General features: G+C 36.9%; 1 protein-coding gene across 1 annotated transcript in view; it reads left to right on the top strand.

Moving 5' to 3' along the window:
• Positions 1–325: 325 nt before the first annotated feature.
• LOC145672973 (long-chain fatty acid transport protein 4-like) overlaps positions 326–21,739 on the top strand; it is a 340,258-nt gene continuing 318,844 nt past the window's right edge. The window contains exon 1 of the mRNA XM_081742263.1: positions 326–415. Coding sequence (XP_081598389.1) covers positions 377–415 — 39 coding nt within the window. The 5' untranslated portion in view covers positions 326–376. The remainder of the gene's footprint in view (positions 416–21,739) is intronic.

Raw genomic sequence — 21,739 nt, 5'->3', positions numbered from 1 at the left:
ATCCAGTGTATAACTGAGCGTCAAGGGACGCTGTAGCCCCCCTTGGATCCACGCCTGCATACGCATATATCATACGTACATCATATATGTAATAACTTTTTTTGGAAATTGAACCGAAAATAGTGTTTTCTATCCAAAAATTTCGACTTAAGTAATAATATTTTAGTAGGAAGAAATACATTTTAAAAATTAAAATTTAATTGTGAATTAATGTTATTTCTCTGTTAAAGGCCGTTTTTATCTCTCCGAGACACTGAGGTCAAATGATAAGATTTTTTTTCTCGGCAAATGTACTAAATTTGAACAGATAAGTATATTATAGTGAAATTTTTCTGCGAGTGTTTAAGAAGTGTGTGTGCACACTGTTGTGTTTTTAATGAGTGAAACGAAGACGGGTGGTTCTGGCGCTCAGCAGGTAGGAATTGCTTCATAAGTAACGTATTCAATAACATCATCAATCTGAAGTGAAATTATAAATATGTTGATTAACTATTTTATTATTAGACCCTATCATTTGAAGATTATTGCTACAGTTAACTGTTTACTCATAGATATGAATTTACAGAGAGGAGAAATAAGAGAAATTTTCATTTCCAAAAATTCTACAAATGACCAATTGTTGAGGTGTTTGAAAGTTATATGATCATAGCAGTACTTAAATTTTCGAAATTACGATTTTACTACCCAAAGAGTCTATGGTAGAGATGCAAGGGCTCGGAAAAAAACCGGATTTTTTGGAAAAAACTCGGTTTTTTCTGCTTTGCTTTTTTGCTTGGGAAATTTTGGGCTTTTTTCAAAATACTGCTTTAAATTGATAAAACAGACTTTGTATCGCTTCTCTATAACACAAAAAATCATTTAATTAGTGGTTGATGCTGATAATAATATAAAACATCGAAAATAAACTATGAATTTCGAAAAAATATTTCAAACAATTTTTCTTCAACATATTTACATTATGAATTCCACAGGATTAACCAATGTATATAATAAGAATTTTTTAACCTCCTATATACAAAAGTAAGCAGAGTTGGCAAAAACCATGGTTGTTTTTGAAAATGCCAAAAACCCGTTTTTGGGGGGATGTTTAAACCAGGCTTTTTTGGTTTAAACCAGGCTTTTTTGGTTTAAACCAGGCTTTTTTGACTTAGATTTTTTGCTTTATGTATTTATATTACATATTCACAGAAATAGCCTAAGTTTGTTTCGCCTTGATGTTACTATGCAACAGCGGGGTTATGCCGGAAGAACTCCCATAAGCTTAAAGAAATGCGGTCAGTAAATTTCTTAAGTTGAGAATCTCCCGCCCTAGCCACTGGGAAAATCCCGTCATTACTTGAAATGTAAGACAATAACGGGAAAATCCTGTTATTGCTTTGCATGTAAAATTTAAAGGTCAACGTACCATAATCAGTACGCTAAAACTGAGGTATTAAATTACAAATTTAGTACCAGTACGTAGATATCATTGAAAGTCCAATCCAAGCTAATGTTGGAAGCTACGTAGGCAATCGATAAATTTTGCCAATTTCTATCAATATATTTAAGCAATATTGGCTTCTTTATAAAACAACACGCATTTAGGCATGCAGAAATATACAATTTGGTTTGTTTCGTATATTTAGGCTTAACATCCTTACGAAATACCGAGGTTATCAAGGAGAAGACTTTCGCTTAAACTGACATCCGAACCGCTACTTGGGTTACGCATGAAAGAAGGTTTGTGGTTCGACCGAGAATTGAACATGGGACACCTTGATTAAAAGGTGAAAGGGAAATAAAACTATTGCAGGTGGTTTGATATCTGGAAACGTTACCATGAAGTTCACACGATTCGCATTTTTCATTCTTTTTATTTCTGTGGTTTAAACCAGTTATTAAAAAAAAGTTGGTGTAAACCAGCCAACCCTAAAAGTAAACACTTCTTTTTAAAGAATACACAAATAACTGGCAAAATAGTATGTAGTATTTTTACTTCAAAATGTTCCATACCCTCTTTTTGAAACAAAATAAAATTAAAATAAAACATAAGAGAAATACTTAGATTTATATGATACACTTAAAGGCTGCACATCTAGAACTTTTGGTTCTGTATATTCTTGAAATTCTACAGTTAAGTTTTATAGAACCACCATCACAGTTTACCCAATCCTCAAGTTTTCTGAATTTTTAACAAGAGGGATTCAACATATCATTACGGAACTCCCCCCCCCCCCCAAAAAAAAAAGACTACGGAATATATTTAAGTTAAGCTAAATACAACTGCACAACAAACATGACTGAGTGATTAGCTTTTGCGCTTCTATCGGGAAGTCCGGGATTCAACCAGCATTCGACCATTCTGACAAAGCTTTTCTTCATTCCATCTATGAATGTAGAAATAGTGTGTGTACTGTGAGTTGGGCGACTTCCTTTTTTATTGTTTTTAAATCGTTATTATTACTAATTACCAGCAGTGACGGTTTTGCGAAGGTTAGGGGGGCGGTCTTTCGGACTGAAGCCCGTTCCCCAAAGTTACGGAATGTCTGCAACAAACGAAATATCTATCATTTATGCCTTTACTCATAAACTTTAAGCTCCCGTCAAATAAAAATTACGAATGTTTAAAAAAAACTAAACATTAGTAAGAAACCCTTCCCAAAATACTTTTCTAAATCCGCCACTGATTCTCAGTATAAAATGATTTTTAAAGTTGTATCCGAAAGATTATTGCTAAACATATAAACGAAACGAAATATTAGTTATGCCTGTACTCATAAACTTCAAGCACTTCCCAAATAAAATTACGACTTTTTAGGAAACGAAACAATCAGAAAAAACCCTCCTAAAGTACTTTTCTAAATCCGCTACTGATTATTTGTATAAATTGGTATTCAAGGTTGTGTCCGGAAAATTATTGTTAAATCACTTCACAGCTACAGTATAACAGAAATGTGGAAGTACGGTTTGACGGATATATTGAAAAACGTACGCTTTGACGGATAAATAGAAAAACGGGCAAGTTTAACTTTTGCGCTAGAAGCTAGAGTACTAAAAGCTCTTAGAAATGAAACACGGATGACAAACTAGAGAAGAAAAAAGATATCGATAACTCAAAAGTTAAAATAAAGTTAAATAGCCTCTAAAATTACCCTCAAATACTACATTCTTCATGTTAGCTTTAATTCGTAAAACATGTGCACCATCCATCTTGATGGTGAATTTCAGAGCGAAATATCACATTCAGGTCATGGAATTTTTATCTAACTATAGAATATACTATAAGAAAGCTATTTAGATAGAAAAATCATGAAGTTGAAAAAAGCCAAAATTTCCAAAATTCTCGTTTTTTTCCCAAAAAAGCCGGCTTTTTATGTAAAAAAAACCATCGATTCAAAAAAGCCGGCTTTTTTGCATCTCTAGTCTATGGTGAAGTGCCAAAACACTTTATAGCATTATAAGAATATTTACGAATTCACAAAGAAAAAACTAGTCATCGACGTGACATTTTGGAGCAATTCGCTCACGAAGATAGTCCTTATTCACAGACTACACTTTGAATTTTAGCCAGGGGCGCACCCAAGAGGTCTGCTGGGTCCAGACTCCGCCCAAATGTTCTTATTTTTTTAATGATAATATACTTGTACATTATGTGCTCCAAGAGCTCATTCACAGGAGATCCTTTTGTACCTCCTCCAGTCTTGACTTTGGATTCCTCAATTAAAAAAAAAAAAAAAAAATTCTTTGATGCGCACTTGGTTTCAGCTATTTATACACGAGGAAAACTTTCTTTTTCTTATGGATTTCCTCAAGCCCAGGGAAATTTTCCTGCAAATAGATACAGTACTTCTAGCTTCACCACTTGTCTGTTGAAGACAACAGGGGGCGGGCACTACGGATATAACACTTGATTTACGAAAATTCTATACAATGAACATATGTATAATTTCAGGCGTAAATTATTTCTTGTCTTTTTAAATGTATACATTTAAATTAGCAGGGCCGGTTCTAGACATTTCTTAAGTGTAAGTAAACAATATTTAGGCGCTCCCACCTAAATGATATGAAAGAGTAGAAAGTTGTAACAGACAAACGTCCTTCAAATAATTGTTGCAATTGCACATTTTTTCAATATATGTAGTCTCTCTGTGAATATTAACGAAATTATAACTAATTGACTGTGGGTGAATACTCAACAAAGTTCTAATTTTAATAATTAATAACATTTTTTTATTAAATAAGCACAAGGCACAACCAAAAAATGTACCTAAGATGTAGTTTGACAAGTACAATTGAAGCACAAAAGCCGAAACAGAATAAAACTCATGAGCTTGAAGTCTAACATTATCCCTAGAAAGTATGTGCTCGCTTCTGCTACGTGAAGGACCAAGGAAAAGGGGGAGGATCAAATTTGCCCGCGCTGGTTTTAAGTAGCTTTGAGAGTATATTTGTTTAATTTGAGTTAACGTGTTGAACTAAATTTCAGAAAAGAAGCTTTTTAAGGAATTGCGCTTTTTATTTCTAAAAAAAACGGGCTAAATACAGTGGGTAAAACTGCTTATGTATTATACTAAATTTCTTATAATACTATGCAGAAAACCAGTATTATAACTAACACTCGACAAATTCTACGAAAGCCTAAGTGTTCATATGATGCAGTATATTCCAGTTGAGAAAAAGCTAAAAAATGAACCTTTCATCAAAAGGAATAACAAAAAAAAAAAAAAAAAAAAAAAAAAAAAGAGAGAGAGAGAGAATCCTGAATACATATTAATCCATATAAACTCAATAAAAAAAGAACTAGTGGCCAAAATTGACCTCCCTTGGTCTTTCTAAAGTTAACAGAGTTTTGATTTTGGCAAAGAGGAATGATCTTATGCTTCATTAAAAGCATATTTACATAGTATTTTCTAGTGATACGATTATGGTAGTTAGCTTAATTTCTCGTTTTCTTTGTTACTGAAAAGTTCATGTTATAAAGACACTTTTCTGCCCTTCAATTTGGCAAAATCTCCTATTATTGCATCCGTATCCATTTCATTGAGTATAACATTTTCAATGGCCATCAAAGCTAGTCCATTTAATCGTGTTTGAGATATAGTTGATCTCAAGTAATTCTTTATTAATTTTAGCTTAAACAAATGGCAAAAGTGTGTGCCTTAATCGATACTTAATTGTCTTCGATCCAGTGTCGAAACTACAAAATTAGGCTCCCCGCAAAAATTCGTTTCAGAGCTCCTTGAGCCTATAAAACAATTCAGTCCTTCCATGTCTCTTTCCAACATAGACATTCGAAATCAGGCAACAAGTACCAATGTGAACACAAACTGGCACACCCAAGATTACTCTTTTGGGTCCAAATATTTTTCGGAGTAGCATACAAAATGTAAATAATTTTGTGTATTTGCCCTTGAAATTGTGCTAATTAAAAGTTCTGGAGGTTCCAGACTCTTGGACCACCTCTGTCGGTGCATCCCTGAGCACAAGTAACTAATAATCAAAACTGTACTTTGCATTAGGACTATTACCAAATGTTAAAAAGTATCACTCCATCTAAACTCAATATGAGAGAATGGATTGATAATGATTGTTGTTGATGATTTTAATACAACGAGCATATGTACGAGGGTAAGTCAACTGAAAACCATAAAAGTAGAAATAAAAATCCGCATATGGCGCTAGTGAGCTCTAAGTTGGCATGCCTGTTTACGATAGTATGCCGGATGTCTCCTAAGTGGCAGCAGCCGGCAGATGCACAAACACCGGCGCAACAACAGTTTCAAAATGGCAGCCCCACTAGCCACATGCACCAGCGAGGAGCAGCGTTCTGTGATTCGGTTTTTGCGAAGTGAAGGTGTGAAACCGATTGACATTTTTAGGCGAATGAACGTTCAGTATGGAGATGCGTGTTTGTCACAGCCACAAATCTATGAATGGTGCCGGAAATTTGCAAATGGTGTTACGTCTGTGACCGATGCTCCACGCCCCGGCCAGGCTCGGCGCGTAGTGACTCCAGAGACCATTGCAGCCGTTGAAGCCATCGTTTTGGAAAACCGCCGTGTGACAATAGACGAAATTGCAGCATGTGTACACATGAGTCATGGATCGGCACATCATATTGTGAATGATGTTCTCCAGTTTTATAAGGTGTCTGCAAGATGGGTGCCCCGACAACTGACGCCTGAACTGAAACAGCGACGTGTTGATGCATGCGAAGACCTTTTGTGCCGTGCTGAACGTGACGGTAATGCCTTCCTGTCACGAATCTTTACTGGTGACGAAACATGGGTGCATTACCATCAGCCTGAAACAAAGCGAGCGAGCAAGGAGTGGGCGGCAGGAAGTTCCACTCCGATGAAGAGGTACGCAACGCGGTGCACGAGTGGTTGCGCCGTCGCCCAAAAGACTTTTTTTCTGCAGGTATTCAGGCTCTTCCGAAGCGCTGGCGAACTTGCATTGAACGAGGAGGGGACTATGTTGAAAAGGGATTTACTTCTGCACCCTGTGTGACCAACAAATAATATTTAAAAAAATAATTATGGTTTTCATTTGACTCCCCCTCGTATATGCAGCTGTAATTTACAGTTAGAGTTCTGAAAAGAAAATGTGTTACTTATAATCCTAATGACCTTTCAGTTGCAGTTTTGATTTCGATTACAGTTACCCTTACGAGTTATATACGCATATACTGCGTAAAAATTAATTGTATTCAAACAAATTTTGAAATACATTCAATTTAACTGAGACCTGTAGCCGAAGAGGCCGTATCCATTCCATTTTAATTTAACAATTAAATTACTGCATTCAAGTAAAATAAACTTACAGTTTCAAAAGTTTGTCGACTTGTAAATGCTTCGTTAACAGTAACTATTATTGAAAACTTACCACCTGAACATTTTTAAGATTATCACTTTCAAAATTTTGGCCGGAAATCGAAAGAAAATTTTTAAAAAGCCTTCGCTTGCCTTTAATCTTCTCTCAAGTTTCGTAGCTTTCTTTTCTGATAAAATGCTCCACTTGTTTTTGTTTATCATCGGCCATTATTACTACATGAAAAATAAAGTACTATTGAAAATGAAAACACACATCATTATTAATAATAATAATAATAATAATAATAATAATAATAATAATAATAATAATAATAATAATAATAATAATAATAATAATAAAATGACAGGATAGAAACTAAAATGTTGACGAATGATTGATTTGATTGATTGATTGATTTTAAGTTTAGCGTCCCGTTCAGCAGCGAGGCTATATGAGATGTGGACCTACTGATTAACGTGGAATCCGAACCACATGAGCTCCCGCCGGGAATTGTACTGGGACTCCCACGCCAATGTTGACGAATGACAAATGGACTATTACACATTAACAAAGTGAGCATTAAACAGTGAGCAGCGATTGTGAGCGACTGATATTAGGAACTTAAATTAGAATTTCCCGTAGAAATCATCAAGAATTCCATTTCTACATCCTTCTTTCCTTAATATTCGCTCCCTCCCTGTACCAATGGACAACAAAATCCTAGATGCTTGAACTTCGATAATGTGCATTTCATTTACGATTATCTTTCTCAACCTTTAACTGTGGTCATTGAACCGAAGCATTATACTGTGACACTGTTTATGATAAGGTGGAGCACCCTCAAAGACATTTCTTTCTACTGTGATAGTGCCATCCAGTCCATAAGCATCACGTGCAGTTGACTTCCTTTTATTTGTTGATCTATTTATATTTCAAAGACATATTTGGCAATTATATTCTCTAGCAAGATCTAGGAAGGGTTGTTGATAGAGAAATGAAGAGTCTCTATATTTTGTGCATATGGTGGGATTGTGGAAAGAATGCCGCTATCTTTTGTCGTACTGCTGTAGTGCTTAATATAACATCTATTGAAAAGCTAAATTTCCCCATATTTTATCTCATATTCGTAAAATCTCCTTATTTTTTCTCTTTAAAAAATCTTTCCTAAATCTCCCTGCGCAGCGGGAATTTTTTCTCAAACTAGCATCACTTGTGAGTGTGTCATTGGCGCCAACTGATGTACAAGGCCGCTTGAATTCTAAAGAAATGTTTTACAGCCAACCACGCAAAGATTCAACTTGATTGTCCTTTCGATGTATTTGGTCTAGGAATTAATTCGTGCGGGTGGACAAGAGATGGCGCAACGAACGGAGCGTCCCACAGTTCCGTGTATCCACACATGTGTTGCAAACCCCTGTCATCGCGTATCGTTCGTAGTATAGGGCAGTGGATCAAAGCGTCAACAACACCAGTTTGTAGTTAAGTGAACATGGCGCAATTTGTGCCTGATAAAGTGTTTTTGCGGGGTGTCCTGCTGCATTACTTTAACATGCAGAAAAGTGCGACTGAAAGTCACCGTATTTTGGTGGAAGTGTATGGTGACCATGCTCTAGCTGAGCGAACGTGTCAGAAGTGGTTTGCACGGTTTAGAAGTGGTGATTTCGGCTTGGCAGACCAAGAGCGAGCTGGACAGCCAAAAAAATTTCAAGACGAAGAATTGACAGCATTGCTCGAGCAGGATTCGTGTCAAACGCAGGAACAACTTGCAGCAGCATTAGGCGTTGATCAAACAACAGTCTCCAAACGCTTGAAAGCCATGGGAATGATTCAAAAGATGTCACATTGGGTTCCACATGAATTGAAAGACAGAGACGTTGAAAGACGAAAAACCATTTGCGAATTGCTGCTTCAACGACAGAGCAGAAAGGGGTTTCTGCATCGAATTATTACGGGTCATGAGAAGTGGATCCATTACGAGAACCCTAAACGAAAAAAGGCCTGGGTGAAACCAGGTGAACCAGGTCCATCACAACCAAAACGAGATATTCACTGTGCAAAGGTTATGCTGTGCATATGGTGGGATATGAAAGGTGTGGTGTACTATGAGCTGCTGCAACCGGGTGAAACTATGAATGGAGAACGTTATCGACGACAATTAATGCGTTTGAAGCAAGCTCTGGCCAGAACACGACCAGAATGGGAGAACAGACATGATAAACTTATTGTTCAACATGATAACGCTCGCCCACATGTCGCAAAACCGGTCAAAACCTATTTAGAAAATGTCGGATGGGAAGTTTTACCCCACCCGCCGTATTCACCAGACGTTGCTCCTTCGGACTACTACTTGTTCGATTGCATGAACAACGATTTGATTGGACAGCGGTTTACTTCTTCAGAAGATATCGAAACATGGGTCTCTGACTGGATCGCTTCCAAGGATGAGGACTTCTTTCGCCACGGAATCCGTACATTGCCTGACAGATGGGCGAAAGTGGTGGCTAGCGATGGACAATATTTTTCTTAAGGTATTTATGTATTTTGTGTTTGTACTACAGCTTCAATGTGTGCGTACCAACCGCACGAATTAATTCCTAGACCAAATATTTTATCTGTATCTTTGTAGAATATTTATTTGAAGGTATTTGGAAATCTTTTCATCATAATATTTTCTCTAATAAATATTCACATTTAAAGCACAAAATTCATTTTCCAGTTTGGAGCCCTCTTCACGTGACGCTTCCTGCAAACGCGTAGCTCGCAGAATTCAAGATCTGGCCCTGTAAATTAGAAGAGACCAAAAATAACTAGATACTTTAGACGCTAGCTTCTTGAGATATTGACTAAGTATTGGTAGCGAAGATTCCCATCTCAGATAAGTAAAGAGAAATATATTTAGAGGGCTGTAGATGAAGCTAGTGTATTTCCTTGAGACGCTGAATCGATTTCAAAAAGGCAGTTTTGTCACTATTTGTTACCATTTTCGTTCGATAGCAATCAACGGTTGAAACCGGAAGTGGTTAATTTAAACCATTTCCGGTTGAAACTAAGGATTCGAGAATAATGTCGGTAATTTTGAACATGTTATTCCTCCGCCTCTTTCATGACGATGGAAACTAAACTTGAACTTGAACGGCGTCGAGAATATCACTATTCACTTCAGCGATCCCGAAAACTAATTTGATACTAATATCCGTAATTTTGGGCACATTATTTTTCAGGCCTTCCTCCAAACCCCCATGATGATGAGGGTTAAAGTTGGACTTGAACGGAGGAGTAGGAATGTTACTATTTATCTCGGCGACCCCCGAGAACTATGAATTTGACCCTAATGTCCGGTTTCCCGAGTGTTTATCATAAAATTTTATGTGTACATTTTTACCCCTCTCCGTAATTTCTCCGAGCTAAAATTTAAGAAACAAAGCTTCATAGATTATTACATCTCGTAAAGATCTATCTATTACAAAATTTGATTACCATGTCACTCCTTTCTATGCGAAAACTTAATGACACCCCCCCTACACACACACACATACACACACATTATTTTAATATTATTAAAGAAGATAATGTGTGTGTCTGTGGACAGAATTTTACATAGAAAGGAATCACCTAAAGGTTATTTTTTTAAAGAACGCCCTGCTTTATATACAACCCGCATTATATATTTGTTCTGCGGGCTTACATAACATTAGATGATAAATATTCTGGCAATAGAGTAGATAGTCATCTTAGTCTCTTTTTATCCAGATTCTAAATTAATACCCGGCAACCACAGATGCTTACAGCTAATAAAAAAATAGTAGAAAAAATACAAATTTAGACCAAAAACACACGAAACAAAAAGCTCGTAGCGTCAGTTGATTGGGGGTTAATTGAACACAATTTATGAACTACTGAACGGTCAAAGAATAACATCACCGGTGGTGAGAACCATATCGATATCTCTATAGTCATATGTACACAAAGTGGATCGAAATGCACAAATGTAAGTAAGAATTTCTGTCACATTTTGAAAGCGTTTTGGATAAATTGGCCTCCTATCATACAATGCGTTCCTATCTGTCCCATAATTTGTAACTAGTTTTGCTAATTTGGCGTCCCATCATATAATGCGTCCCTATCTGTCTCATAATTTGTAAATGGTTTGGATAATTTGGCGTCCTGCCATATTATGCATTCCTATCTCTCCCATAGGCCTAGTTTGTGAATATTTTGGATAATTTGGCGTCCCGCCATGTAATGCGTCCCAATCTATCCTATTTTGTAAGTGTTTTGGTTAATTTGTTGTTCCGCCATATAATGCGTCCCTCTTGGGCGTAATTCGGGACACTGCAAAATTTAGGAACTCCCGCCTAATTTTGGGAAGGTGACGCAGACCCAAATATACGCACTCAGCTACATGGTAGGTACAATGTGTTTTGCAACCAAAATCCTTTTATTTTTAAAGGTAACCAAGAAAGTTCTGTCGCTTTTTGTGGAAATCTATGTTCCATTGGCCCTCACACACAATGGGCGTGAGATGAATGCGAATGGAGATAACGAGAGAGTCTTGTTGATATGGGTATTTCCAAGATACTACCTGGTTATGGCAGTACATTTACGCCCTGAAATTGTATAAGGACAGAGTGAACAGGGCACCTCTATAGAGCGTCATAAGGGCATGTATGCTGTACAAGTTCAAAATGTTGTCAAATACCACTGCAGCGTGGCGGAAGATATGGCAGGACTTTGGTGAGGATGTCGTGACACGCGAACAGTGCAACGTGGTATAATAAGTTTAAGGACGGTGACGAAACACTCGAAGACGCATCACGTGCAGGAAGACCAACACATGTACAAAATGAAGTTCTTTAGGTAGCAATTGAGGCAAACAGTATCCAGACATGTGACTGGGACTACAGTTCAGTGTGAGTGGAGAAACCATTCGGCAGCACCTTCATCAACTTTGGAAGCACTAAAAGTTTGGATGATGGGTCCCACATGATTTGATTTCGGGCCAGAAGGCACCGCGAGCAGATACTTGTGTTTGTTTACCGTCTCGTCTGAGAAAGGAGCCATTTCTGGACAGGGTATTGACATGTGATGAAAAGTGGATCCTGTGTGAAGCTCCACGGCGCCATCATCATTGGTTAGCATCCCATGTACCGGTTCCAAACAGCCGAAACCAGCACTGAACCAGATGAAGTTCCTCCTGTGTGTTTGGTGGACTGCTTGCGGCATCGTGCATCGGGAACTGCTGCCAGCTGGTCAGAGCATCAATGCAACTGTGCCGTGTTCAAGAAAAACTCAAAACTTTGGAGCCAGCACATCTGAATTACAAAGGGGTCCTGTTACAGGACAAAGCTAAGCCCCACGTGTGTCTAGGATGACCCGGGACACAATTCTACGCTTTGGATGAGAAACAGTATTGCATGCACCATACTCCCCGAACATTGCAGCGACCGGTTATCACCTGTTCAATTCCTTGGACAATCACCTTAGAGAACGCCAATTCAAATCCTTAGTATAGGTGCAAAATGCACTTGATACCTTCTTCGCTGTACGGCCCACCAAGTTCTACCGCGATGAAATACATGGCCTTCCAAAACGTTGGTAGAAGGTCGTCGATGCTGACGGCGACTATTTTTGATCTTCCAGGTACGTCTTAGGTGATATATCGATGTTCGAAGATAGTGGGTGAAAAAGGGACAGAACTTTCTTGTTTACCTTTATATTTTATTTTTTCTTCAATAGGAATACACAGAGAACGGGACATGCTTAATACTAAAAATTTTATGATAGTAGAGCTGTACCATAGAAGATCCACTGCGTGTTGTTCACCACTGCTAACGTCGTCAGACTTCGTTGGAAACAATTTCCGCAAAATTGATTTTTCTAGTACTTCCTATTTTTTTGGAAATTAGAAACAAAAAAACAAAAGTACGCAAATTTCCTGCTGTATAGAACTTTGAATCTTTGAAATTTCAAATCTGTAAACATCGTCCAAAGTCAGGTTATTATAACCAAGTCATTATGTATACTATTCTTTGTAACTATATTATCATGTTTATTTCACATAGAACTTTAATTCTCAACTATTATATCATAGTTCTTTACAAGGGCGCCGATCCTGGGGGGCCAAGGGAGACCGGGCCCCCAAAGCTCATGTGGGCCCCCGCATTGTATTTATGAATATACAATATTTGGCATAATTTGAATGCAATTTGTCTTAAAATCCTCATATATATACCTTCTGCATCTGAATGGGCCCCCCAAATTTACAGAAAAATCGGCGCCCTTGGTTCTTTACTACAATACGTTTTAATTTTCTGGAATCGAAACAATAGTTACTGCTGTGCTATAAGAGGTTCATCGCGTGCCGTCTATCTGCATCAGCATCACTTCATTAGTGGATCCCGTTAAATATCACATTTTTCTGAAAGTTAGAGAATTATAGCTGTAACTATATTCAAAAGTACTATAGAAAACATTTTTAAAATGAACCTGTAAAAATCTCAAGAATCGGAAAGTTGGAAATCAACTAGTAAGGCGCTCTTTCCAACGTTTTATAAATGAAAGTAAACCTTCAGCATTCCAGACTTGGCACCAGATATACTAATTGCTTACGTCCCAGATTCAAGTCCAGGAACACGTGAATTTGTGATGGACAACGTCGTGCTAGCGAGTTTTCTTGGAGTCCTCCCTTTTGCCCTACACTCTCATTCCACCAAATATTTCATAATCATTCACTTCCATTAGCCATGCGTCTCCTTTAACCTAATGGGTTTAACTCTGGTACTAAAACAAGAAGTTTCACCTCATTTTTTCAGTAATTATTTACTGCAGTACAAGGTTTAAACTTTCATAATGTTAGGCTATGATGCTGAGAAGTGTCCAAATCCATCAAAAAGGGGAGGAACGGTTGAAATCATTTTCAATTTTTTAAATAATGTGACTTATGTTGTTTCACGTATTGATCACAGTCTATGATATATTTGCCATAAAATACACTTGATTTGAGTGCAACAGACTTCGTTTCCTTTCATTTTTTCTTCTATCTTAGAGGCCAATTCTAGAAACCAGGCGTACTAATATATAATACAAATCCAATTTGATGTACTCCTAAGAGTTTCTTCGTGGCTAAGTAGTTAGCGTACACGCCTTTTGCGTGGGAGACCCAAATTCTATGTAGTCCGGATTCCACGTTAAGCTATAGGTCCACGTCTCACATTGCGTCGCCGCTGAAAAGGATGCTAAACTGAATATAAAATCAAAATCATATTTCAAACCCTGATACGTTACTGTAAAATTTGGATGAAAACTCTCGTGCGACTCACAAGAAACGGACATCAACGTGTCATCCGGACATCCGAATGAAACCTAGTCCATTCGATAAACATAACAAAGTTATATCCATACTCAAAAAATTAAGTGCCATGGACAACGGAGTAAGTCCCTGGGGCCCATTGACCCTGTTAGTATAAAGAAAATCGAGTCTCGTATCGTAAATCGTATATATGAGGAAAAAAACTTGTATACCAATACACGCTTTCCCTTCATTCTTATTGTCTATCAATACGCTTTGTACACACATTTCTTATTCCCTATAGTATTTTTTGAGATACATTTGATTTGTATGCTTTTACCCGGGGCAACTCCAGAGGGGTCCAAAGTTGATGGAAGAGATTTTTGGAGGGAATTTTCCGGACCTTCTCCCAATTTTTCCTGTTCAAGTACGTTATGGATAGCAATACATAGCACGTCTGGAAAGCTTGTTTCATGCTGAAGAGGATGAACTATAAACCATGATTTTCCAGTGAACAGTGTAGATGCAATAGCTACTTTACTGCTAGTCTACGATTTTCTTTATACTAACAGGGTTAATGGGCCCCAGGGACTTTACTGTGTTGTCCATGGCACCTAACTTTGTGCATGAACATATCTTTGTTATGTTTATCGAATGAACTAGGTTTGATTCAGATGTCCGGATGACATGTTCATGTCCGTTTCTTATCAGATTTCCAGAAACATACTGCTCGCGTGTATATATAACGTTAAATTAATAATTGCTAGTTTTAATACATATTAAGTGCATATTTTGATATTGTAAGCAGCACAAATGCATATTTTAAGAATTTTTGTTCGATACACATTATGCCTACGTAGTGAAGATTCTTTGATTAGATAATTTCGTCCTCTTTATCATTAAGTAGCCCCACAGATATCTGAATAATTTCCTCGTTTCCAGTGGCTTATTTTGTGGGCTACCGGGCCTGCAGCAGAAAGAATCTCTGCGATCAAGAATCGTGTAGCTATGTGCGCATTCCCCTTCGCTCCACCTACACCTGCAGAGTACGAATGGCCTACCAGGTAGAACTAGTTGCCTCTAAACAAATCGGTTTCTTGGGCGTGAGCAAAGACTACAGGAAAGTTAAACGAGTAATGACAGCGCATTTTGAGGTCTCTGGAGCCTCGTTCCGTACTGGTTTGCGTCAACGCAATTCAACATTTTTGTTTTACCGTATTTTGCGAGAATCGGCATAGCTGTATAATTACTTGTTTCATTATTTGCGTTACGTTGCGACGGCTCTTACAGACTGAGCCTCCTTCATTGACTAATCGCCTATTTTAACGTTCTTTATTGCTCGCACAACTTCCATATACTCTGGAGAGTAGGGTTACACCCTATGCAAAGCATAGGTGTAACTAGAGGGAAACTAGGCTAGCTAGCAATTACTCATTATTCCAAACAGGGAGAGCTATTATTATTATTATTATTATTATTATTATTATTATTATTATTATTATTAATAATAATAATAATAATAATAATAATAATAATAATAATAATAATAATAATAATAATAATAATAATAATAATAATAATAATGTACAGGTGTTATAAAAGGTTAGTGGTAGCCCAAGCCAGCAAACCAGTATACGCCACTGCTCGTTTCTTTACAAATTATATAGTATCTTTCTTTACAAGTTCCCATTAAACCTTTATCATCTTTTCTTTCGTTATTCGTACTTCATGCCTACTTCGTACTTCATGCCTCTTGCTGATGTCATAATAATTTACTTACTTAATTACATATACATACCATGCAAGTGTGTGAACTATGCTTGTTTCTCTTATTACTTGTGGTAGAATAGGCACGAAATCGTTACATAAGTGTGTGAATGTGCACTTTCTTGAAGAAGAAGAAGAAAGAAAGAAAGAAAGAAAGTGTATGTAGAGCAGTATATGTAAGACTACTAAAAGATTAAAGACAAAAAAAATGTTGACTTTTAAAGGGCATCCAGGAAGAGGAAAGTCATTATCTCCGAATTGCTCGCTCGCAGTGAAAGCAGGACACAATTACCAGATCAACGTGATCATGATAGAGTACAACATCGCCCTTTATTGTGATAATATTTTTTTTTTTTTTTAACCTTTCGTTTCCAAAAGTGAATGTAATTGATATGCTATATTGAATATGTCAATATATAGGGAACATATTAAAAAAAAAAAAAAAAAAAAGCAGAAAGGAGTAGTACTAATAAACTTTTATTCGCGTTACGTACGAATCATACTTCTCATTTTGCCCTTAAGCTCAGATTCATAATTTTCAATTCTACGTTTATTCTTAAACCACAAGGGAAGGAATCTGTCCATCCTACCCTAGTTCTACTGATCTAGTAGTTCAGCAGCTCATTTAGCTATATTGGCTAGATGACGTAGAAGTAGAATACCTTCCTGCATTGCCCACGCTCACACGCATCACTCCCTCCCATATATACATATAAAATCATTGAAACACCTGAGCAAAATGCAACTTACTTCATTCATATGGCGTTAGACTATACTCCAGCTTGAATATCTTTCGCAGAATTGAGACATATAACTGGTGAATCGTTTCCAGAGGAATAGGGGAGAGTACGGTTACTCAATAGTAGAGCGCTTATCTCTGGTGCTTGGAGTCCCTGGTTCAATCCAGGCAAGGGCGCCGATTTCTCTGTAAATTTGGGGGGGGGGCATTCAGATATATATATGAAAATTTTAAGACAAATTGCACTCAAATTATGCCAAATATTGTATATTCATAAATACAATAGGGGCCCACATGAGCTTTGCGGGGGCTCGGACCCCCTCGGTCCCCCTGGATCGGCGCCCTTGAATCCAGAACCGCAACCAGAGGGGGCTGGGGGACCTGTCCCTCCTAAACTTTTCGTGCCCCTCCAGACCTCAGTACAAAAAAAAAAAAAAAACAAGATATTTGTAAGAAAATTTTTAATGACTTGTTTCCCTAACATATTCGTGCCCCCCCCCCAAACCTCTGTGGCTGGTTTCGGGCTTGGTTAAATCCCTGGCCAAGTAAGTTCGCAGTGGACAATATCGTGTCCGTGTGTTCTTTTGGGGTACTTCCATTTCATCGCACATTCTCATTCCATTGATTTTTCCGTCATCATTCACTTGCCTTAAATCTCTCGACCAGAATTGTGCTACAACCAAGCCATACATGTGAGGATACAAATGTAAATTTAGTATTCGTTATGCCTTATTCTCCACGTGTGAAAAACGGAACATCTAGTTAATACATAATTCACGAAGGAGATTGGGTACTACTTACTTGCTTGTGTATATTTATCCGAATGAAATCTTGCAAGGATAAGTAATGTTCTATGCGACCTTGACACGTGTATGAAAGATCGTGCTTGAGCGCAATAAGGACTACTATGTTCGGTAATATAATACTTGCATACATTTGAATTGGGAGAAGGGATACACGTATTAGATGGAACTACCAAGTTAAATTAATGCGAATTGTCACAAATAATTCCTGTTTATTTCCTCATCCTAAACAAACTTGAACGAATGTTCAATTTTTTGCGTGAAAGTAGTAAGCCAGAACAGGTTTTTGTACAATTATCGTGTTCGTGACAATTGACCAACAAATTTAGTGTTACCAACTTTGAAATTGTAAAACTACCGGCAGCTGCTCATAATCCTCGAAACAGCTTTAAAATAATTGTATTAAACCTTGAAATATATAGTTGAGCGCCTAACAAAAAGTACCAGTCAGCGGATAAAATACCGGTCAGTTGACAACTCATATATATATATATTAAGTAAACAAATTGTTTATTGAATCATAATGGATGTAGGGGGAGTACACTCTGGCTGATACAATAATGAAAATCTTCCTCTATGAGAATTCCTTTAGTAATATTTACTGTAATTTTACATTTATTTAGCATTAAATTTTAGTATAAGATTAAAAGAGTAATTTAAATAAAAATTACTAATATTATAAGTTGATCCTTTATCATAATTTGTGCGCAGTTCCAAAGTACCTGTAATGTACTGTGTAGAATAAATAATATGGATTTTAAGTCAAGTACTCAAGATACGCATTTTACCTGATATTGAGGCAATGTATACCGGTACATATAAGAGAAATAAGCGCATCTGAAAGACAGAATATTAATAAATCAACTGATATTGTAATTACAAAATGGAGTATGTGTAAAATAGAAAACAAAATGTGTGGGTGAGATAGGGCAGGTACATGGAAAGTACGTTTAAAAAACTTACCTATGCACACTAATGTTGATAATAACGAAATGTAATGATAATGTGACTATTACACAGAAATTCATTTTTCCCGTATGAGCTTTTATCCCGTATGCGCATTTCGCCCCAAAATACAATATATAATTTTAATAATGATCAAATCATGGGCTTAGTTTAAGGATACTTAATCGAAAGAGAGTAATTTAAAAGCAAGCCAAACTTAAACGCCATATCCTGCGGTAAGAATAAGTACACCCTAAATACTCATATGTAGGTCTAGAAGGACTTCTTTGAAGATGAACGTAAGCTTCCGACACGTAATGCAAGTTTTACATCAAAACATAATGATGTTGTCTATCACAAAATTTACATGTCTTGATTTGAACAAGGAATCCCTTGCACTAGAGGTCAGGCCCGTAGCCAGCCCAAAAATGTAGGAGGGGCGGCTGAAGTTAGGGGGGGCGATCCAACCATATGATAGTTCATCACCATATTATAGTTCATTTGCAAGCCTACCGTGAAAATTTTAGGGGGCCAGCAAAAATTTAGGAGGCGGTCCTCCTAGACCCCCCTGGATACGGGCATGCTAGAGGTAAGAGCTCTATCATATTAATAATCATAAGCATCATTTCCCTATATTATTAACGAAGTTTTGGAATGTATTAAAATACTGTTTTATAATGCATTATTATCACTTTGCTCTCAGTGTCATTACGTACAAAGTGGTCAACAGTGCCATCATGTCTCGTCTGAAGTCATTTTTAAATAATTTGATTATATGAAATATATATAGGATGTATATGGATTGTAAATATTGTCATTATTTTATGCGGAAAACAGTAGCAAAATATTTCATAAATGAACTGTGCATGATTTTTTAAAGTTAAATGCTCGTGTTGGAGATTTGTCACAAATATTTTATGTAAATAATAAATTTACCAAGAAACGTAAACTTTGAAGATAAAAGTAATTTTCTTAAGATTAAAAAACAATATTTCAAAATAACACCTACAATCACTGTAGCATAAATACTTCATGACATTTGGGTAACTGATTGATTTTATTAGAGATAACAAGACTGAAGTTACCATTTCCTTCCATCTCGCCTAAAGGATTATGAGCCACTGATTTCTCCAAGATAAGAGTTTCCACAGTTTTAGGCGAAATGGGAATTCCCATCTTGCCTAATCTCACCTCGTCTAAAATCGCGACAAAAAAATCTGTACTGAAAAGGGAATTTGTGTGTTATAAGTTACCAGCACTACAAAGTTGTGAAATCATGTAGCGAGATCATTATAATTCATTGACCTTTCATTCGATGATGAAATATTGCCTGCAAGTTATAAGTAAGGACCCAAATAAAAATTGTAATCGCTTGGATTAATTAAAAATAAATATTATAAAATGTATTATATTCGCAGTCTATTTACAACGCAATATTTTGATATAGTCAAAAGAAACATAATACAAATAGTGTTGTCGACGAAACTAGACGAAAAATAAATCTTTCTCGTCTCGTCTCGTAAATTTGTCAAATTCCCGTCTCAATTTTCGAAGAAATGTTTCTCGTGTGGTCTCGTTTTGTAAATCTATGTACAAAATTTATGCTCGGATTATCTTCTTTCCGCGTCACGAGTAATTCACTCGTATAATGTCATTTAATCCATATTTATTATTGGAGCACATTGTGTAATAGCTTGCATATTTGACCACGTTGATAAATGCTCTTCATTGTATTCGTACAATCACTTTATCAGTTTATAGGTTTTTTTATACTATGGATCATTTGAAATATAATAGTTGGAAGAACTAGTGTTGTCTACGAGACTTGACAAACTTCTCATCTTGGGTCGAAAATGAGATAACAATTGTTGTGTTTCTCGTCACATCTCGAATTTTTCGAGACAAGACGAGAAATTTCTCGTACAAATCAAAACTTAAGATTGATTAGAATTGCAAGTACTAGTTACAGTTGCATATATTAATTCAGTTTGTTAGCTGCATAATATCAACTTACACTGTTAGAAACTCATTGACTGACTTTCAAATCGTTCAACGGGTTCAAGCGAGTTCAAGGGTTAAGTTCTCCAAAATTTAGAAGTTTCCTTATCTAAATTATATGATAAAGTAAGTTTCCTAGATATTTTTTTACATAAATTATTCTATTTTGATGCAATATGGCGTATATTTTTCCTGAACCTTTCCAATAATCCCCTCTGCTTAGGTGTTAATGTCTGTCAAAAATGAAAGAGCAAATTTACTTCCCCTCTATCCGCCATTTGACAATGTCTTACAAGATAATTTTCATTAAAAAAAATGATATTCAAGCAATATGGAGGATGTTTCCTTTGAGATTTCCCAATAACCTTAACTGCATGAAGGGAAAATCAATAGAGAATAAAGGAGTAGATTTATCTTTCACCCAATTAAAAAGGAATATGTTCCACAGTAAATTTTGTAAATAAAATATTCGATTAAAAAAAATATATGGGATAATTTTTCCTGAGGTTTCTCAATCATACACACTACTTGGCTTTAAAATTAGTCGAGAAATTGAGAGCAAATTTGACCCCGCTCTCTTGTGATCTAGGAAATAATGTTTCTTTACAGTTTTATTAAAAATGATTCGATTTTGATAGAAAGGGGTTATGTTTTATGGGGCTTTTCCGTGGCTAACCCCTACTGCTTGGAGTTAAAAATCAGTCAATAATTTGTGAGTTAATTCACTCCGCTTCCTATATATACCTGACAGACTTCCAAAGAGGCATGATCGTTGGTGCCCGTCTGGTTGGAGTTTCAGTGGCAACAGTGGCGAACATTGTAAGGGTATCGAAAGGCACTGTGTCCTAATGTCACGAGGGCATACACAATTCATTTGCAAACGACGTCTGCAAAGCACAACACTAGTCGAAAGACAATCCTGTCAGATAGCGACCGGAGGGCATTAAAACGGATTGTAGCAGCTAAAAAGACCACTGCAATGAAAATTACGTTTGAACTCAATTTCGGCCAACAGAACCCGGTTTCATCGAAAACAGTGCGACGGGAACTTCATAAAATGAAAATTCATGAAAGGGCCGCTATCGCCAAACCACTGGTCACAGCAGTAAATGCGAAGAGGCGTATCCAGTGGTGCAAGGACCACAAGGCATGGACTCAGGAGCAGTAGAAACACGTAATGTAGTCCGATGAATCGACCTTCACCTTGTTTCCAACAACCGGTCGTGTTTACGTATGGAGAACACTGTCGCAGGCCTATGATACAGACTGTCTGCTCCCAACTGTAAAGCATGGGGGTGGTTCTGTTACAGTATGGGCAGTGATATCGTGGTTTTCCGTAGGTCCCATCATAGCCCTGCATGGAATGATGAATGCTAAGGCGTATGAAGCCATTTTGGGAGAGCAGGT

The sequence above is a fragment of the Thermobia domestica genome, chromosome 2 (assembly GCF_964235325.1).
Source record: "Thermobia domestica chromosome 2, izTheDome1.hap1.1, whole genome shotgun sequence".
Lineage (NCBI taxonomy): Eukaryota > Metazoa > Arthropoda > Insecta > Zygentoma > Lepismatidae > Thermobia > Thermobia domestica.
This window is presented reverse-complemented; position numbering and strand designations above follow the sequence as displayed.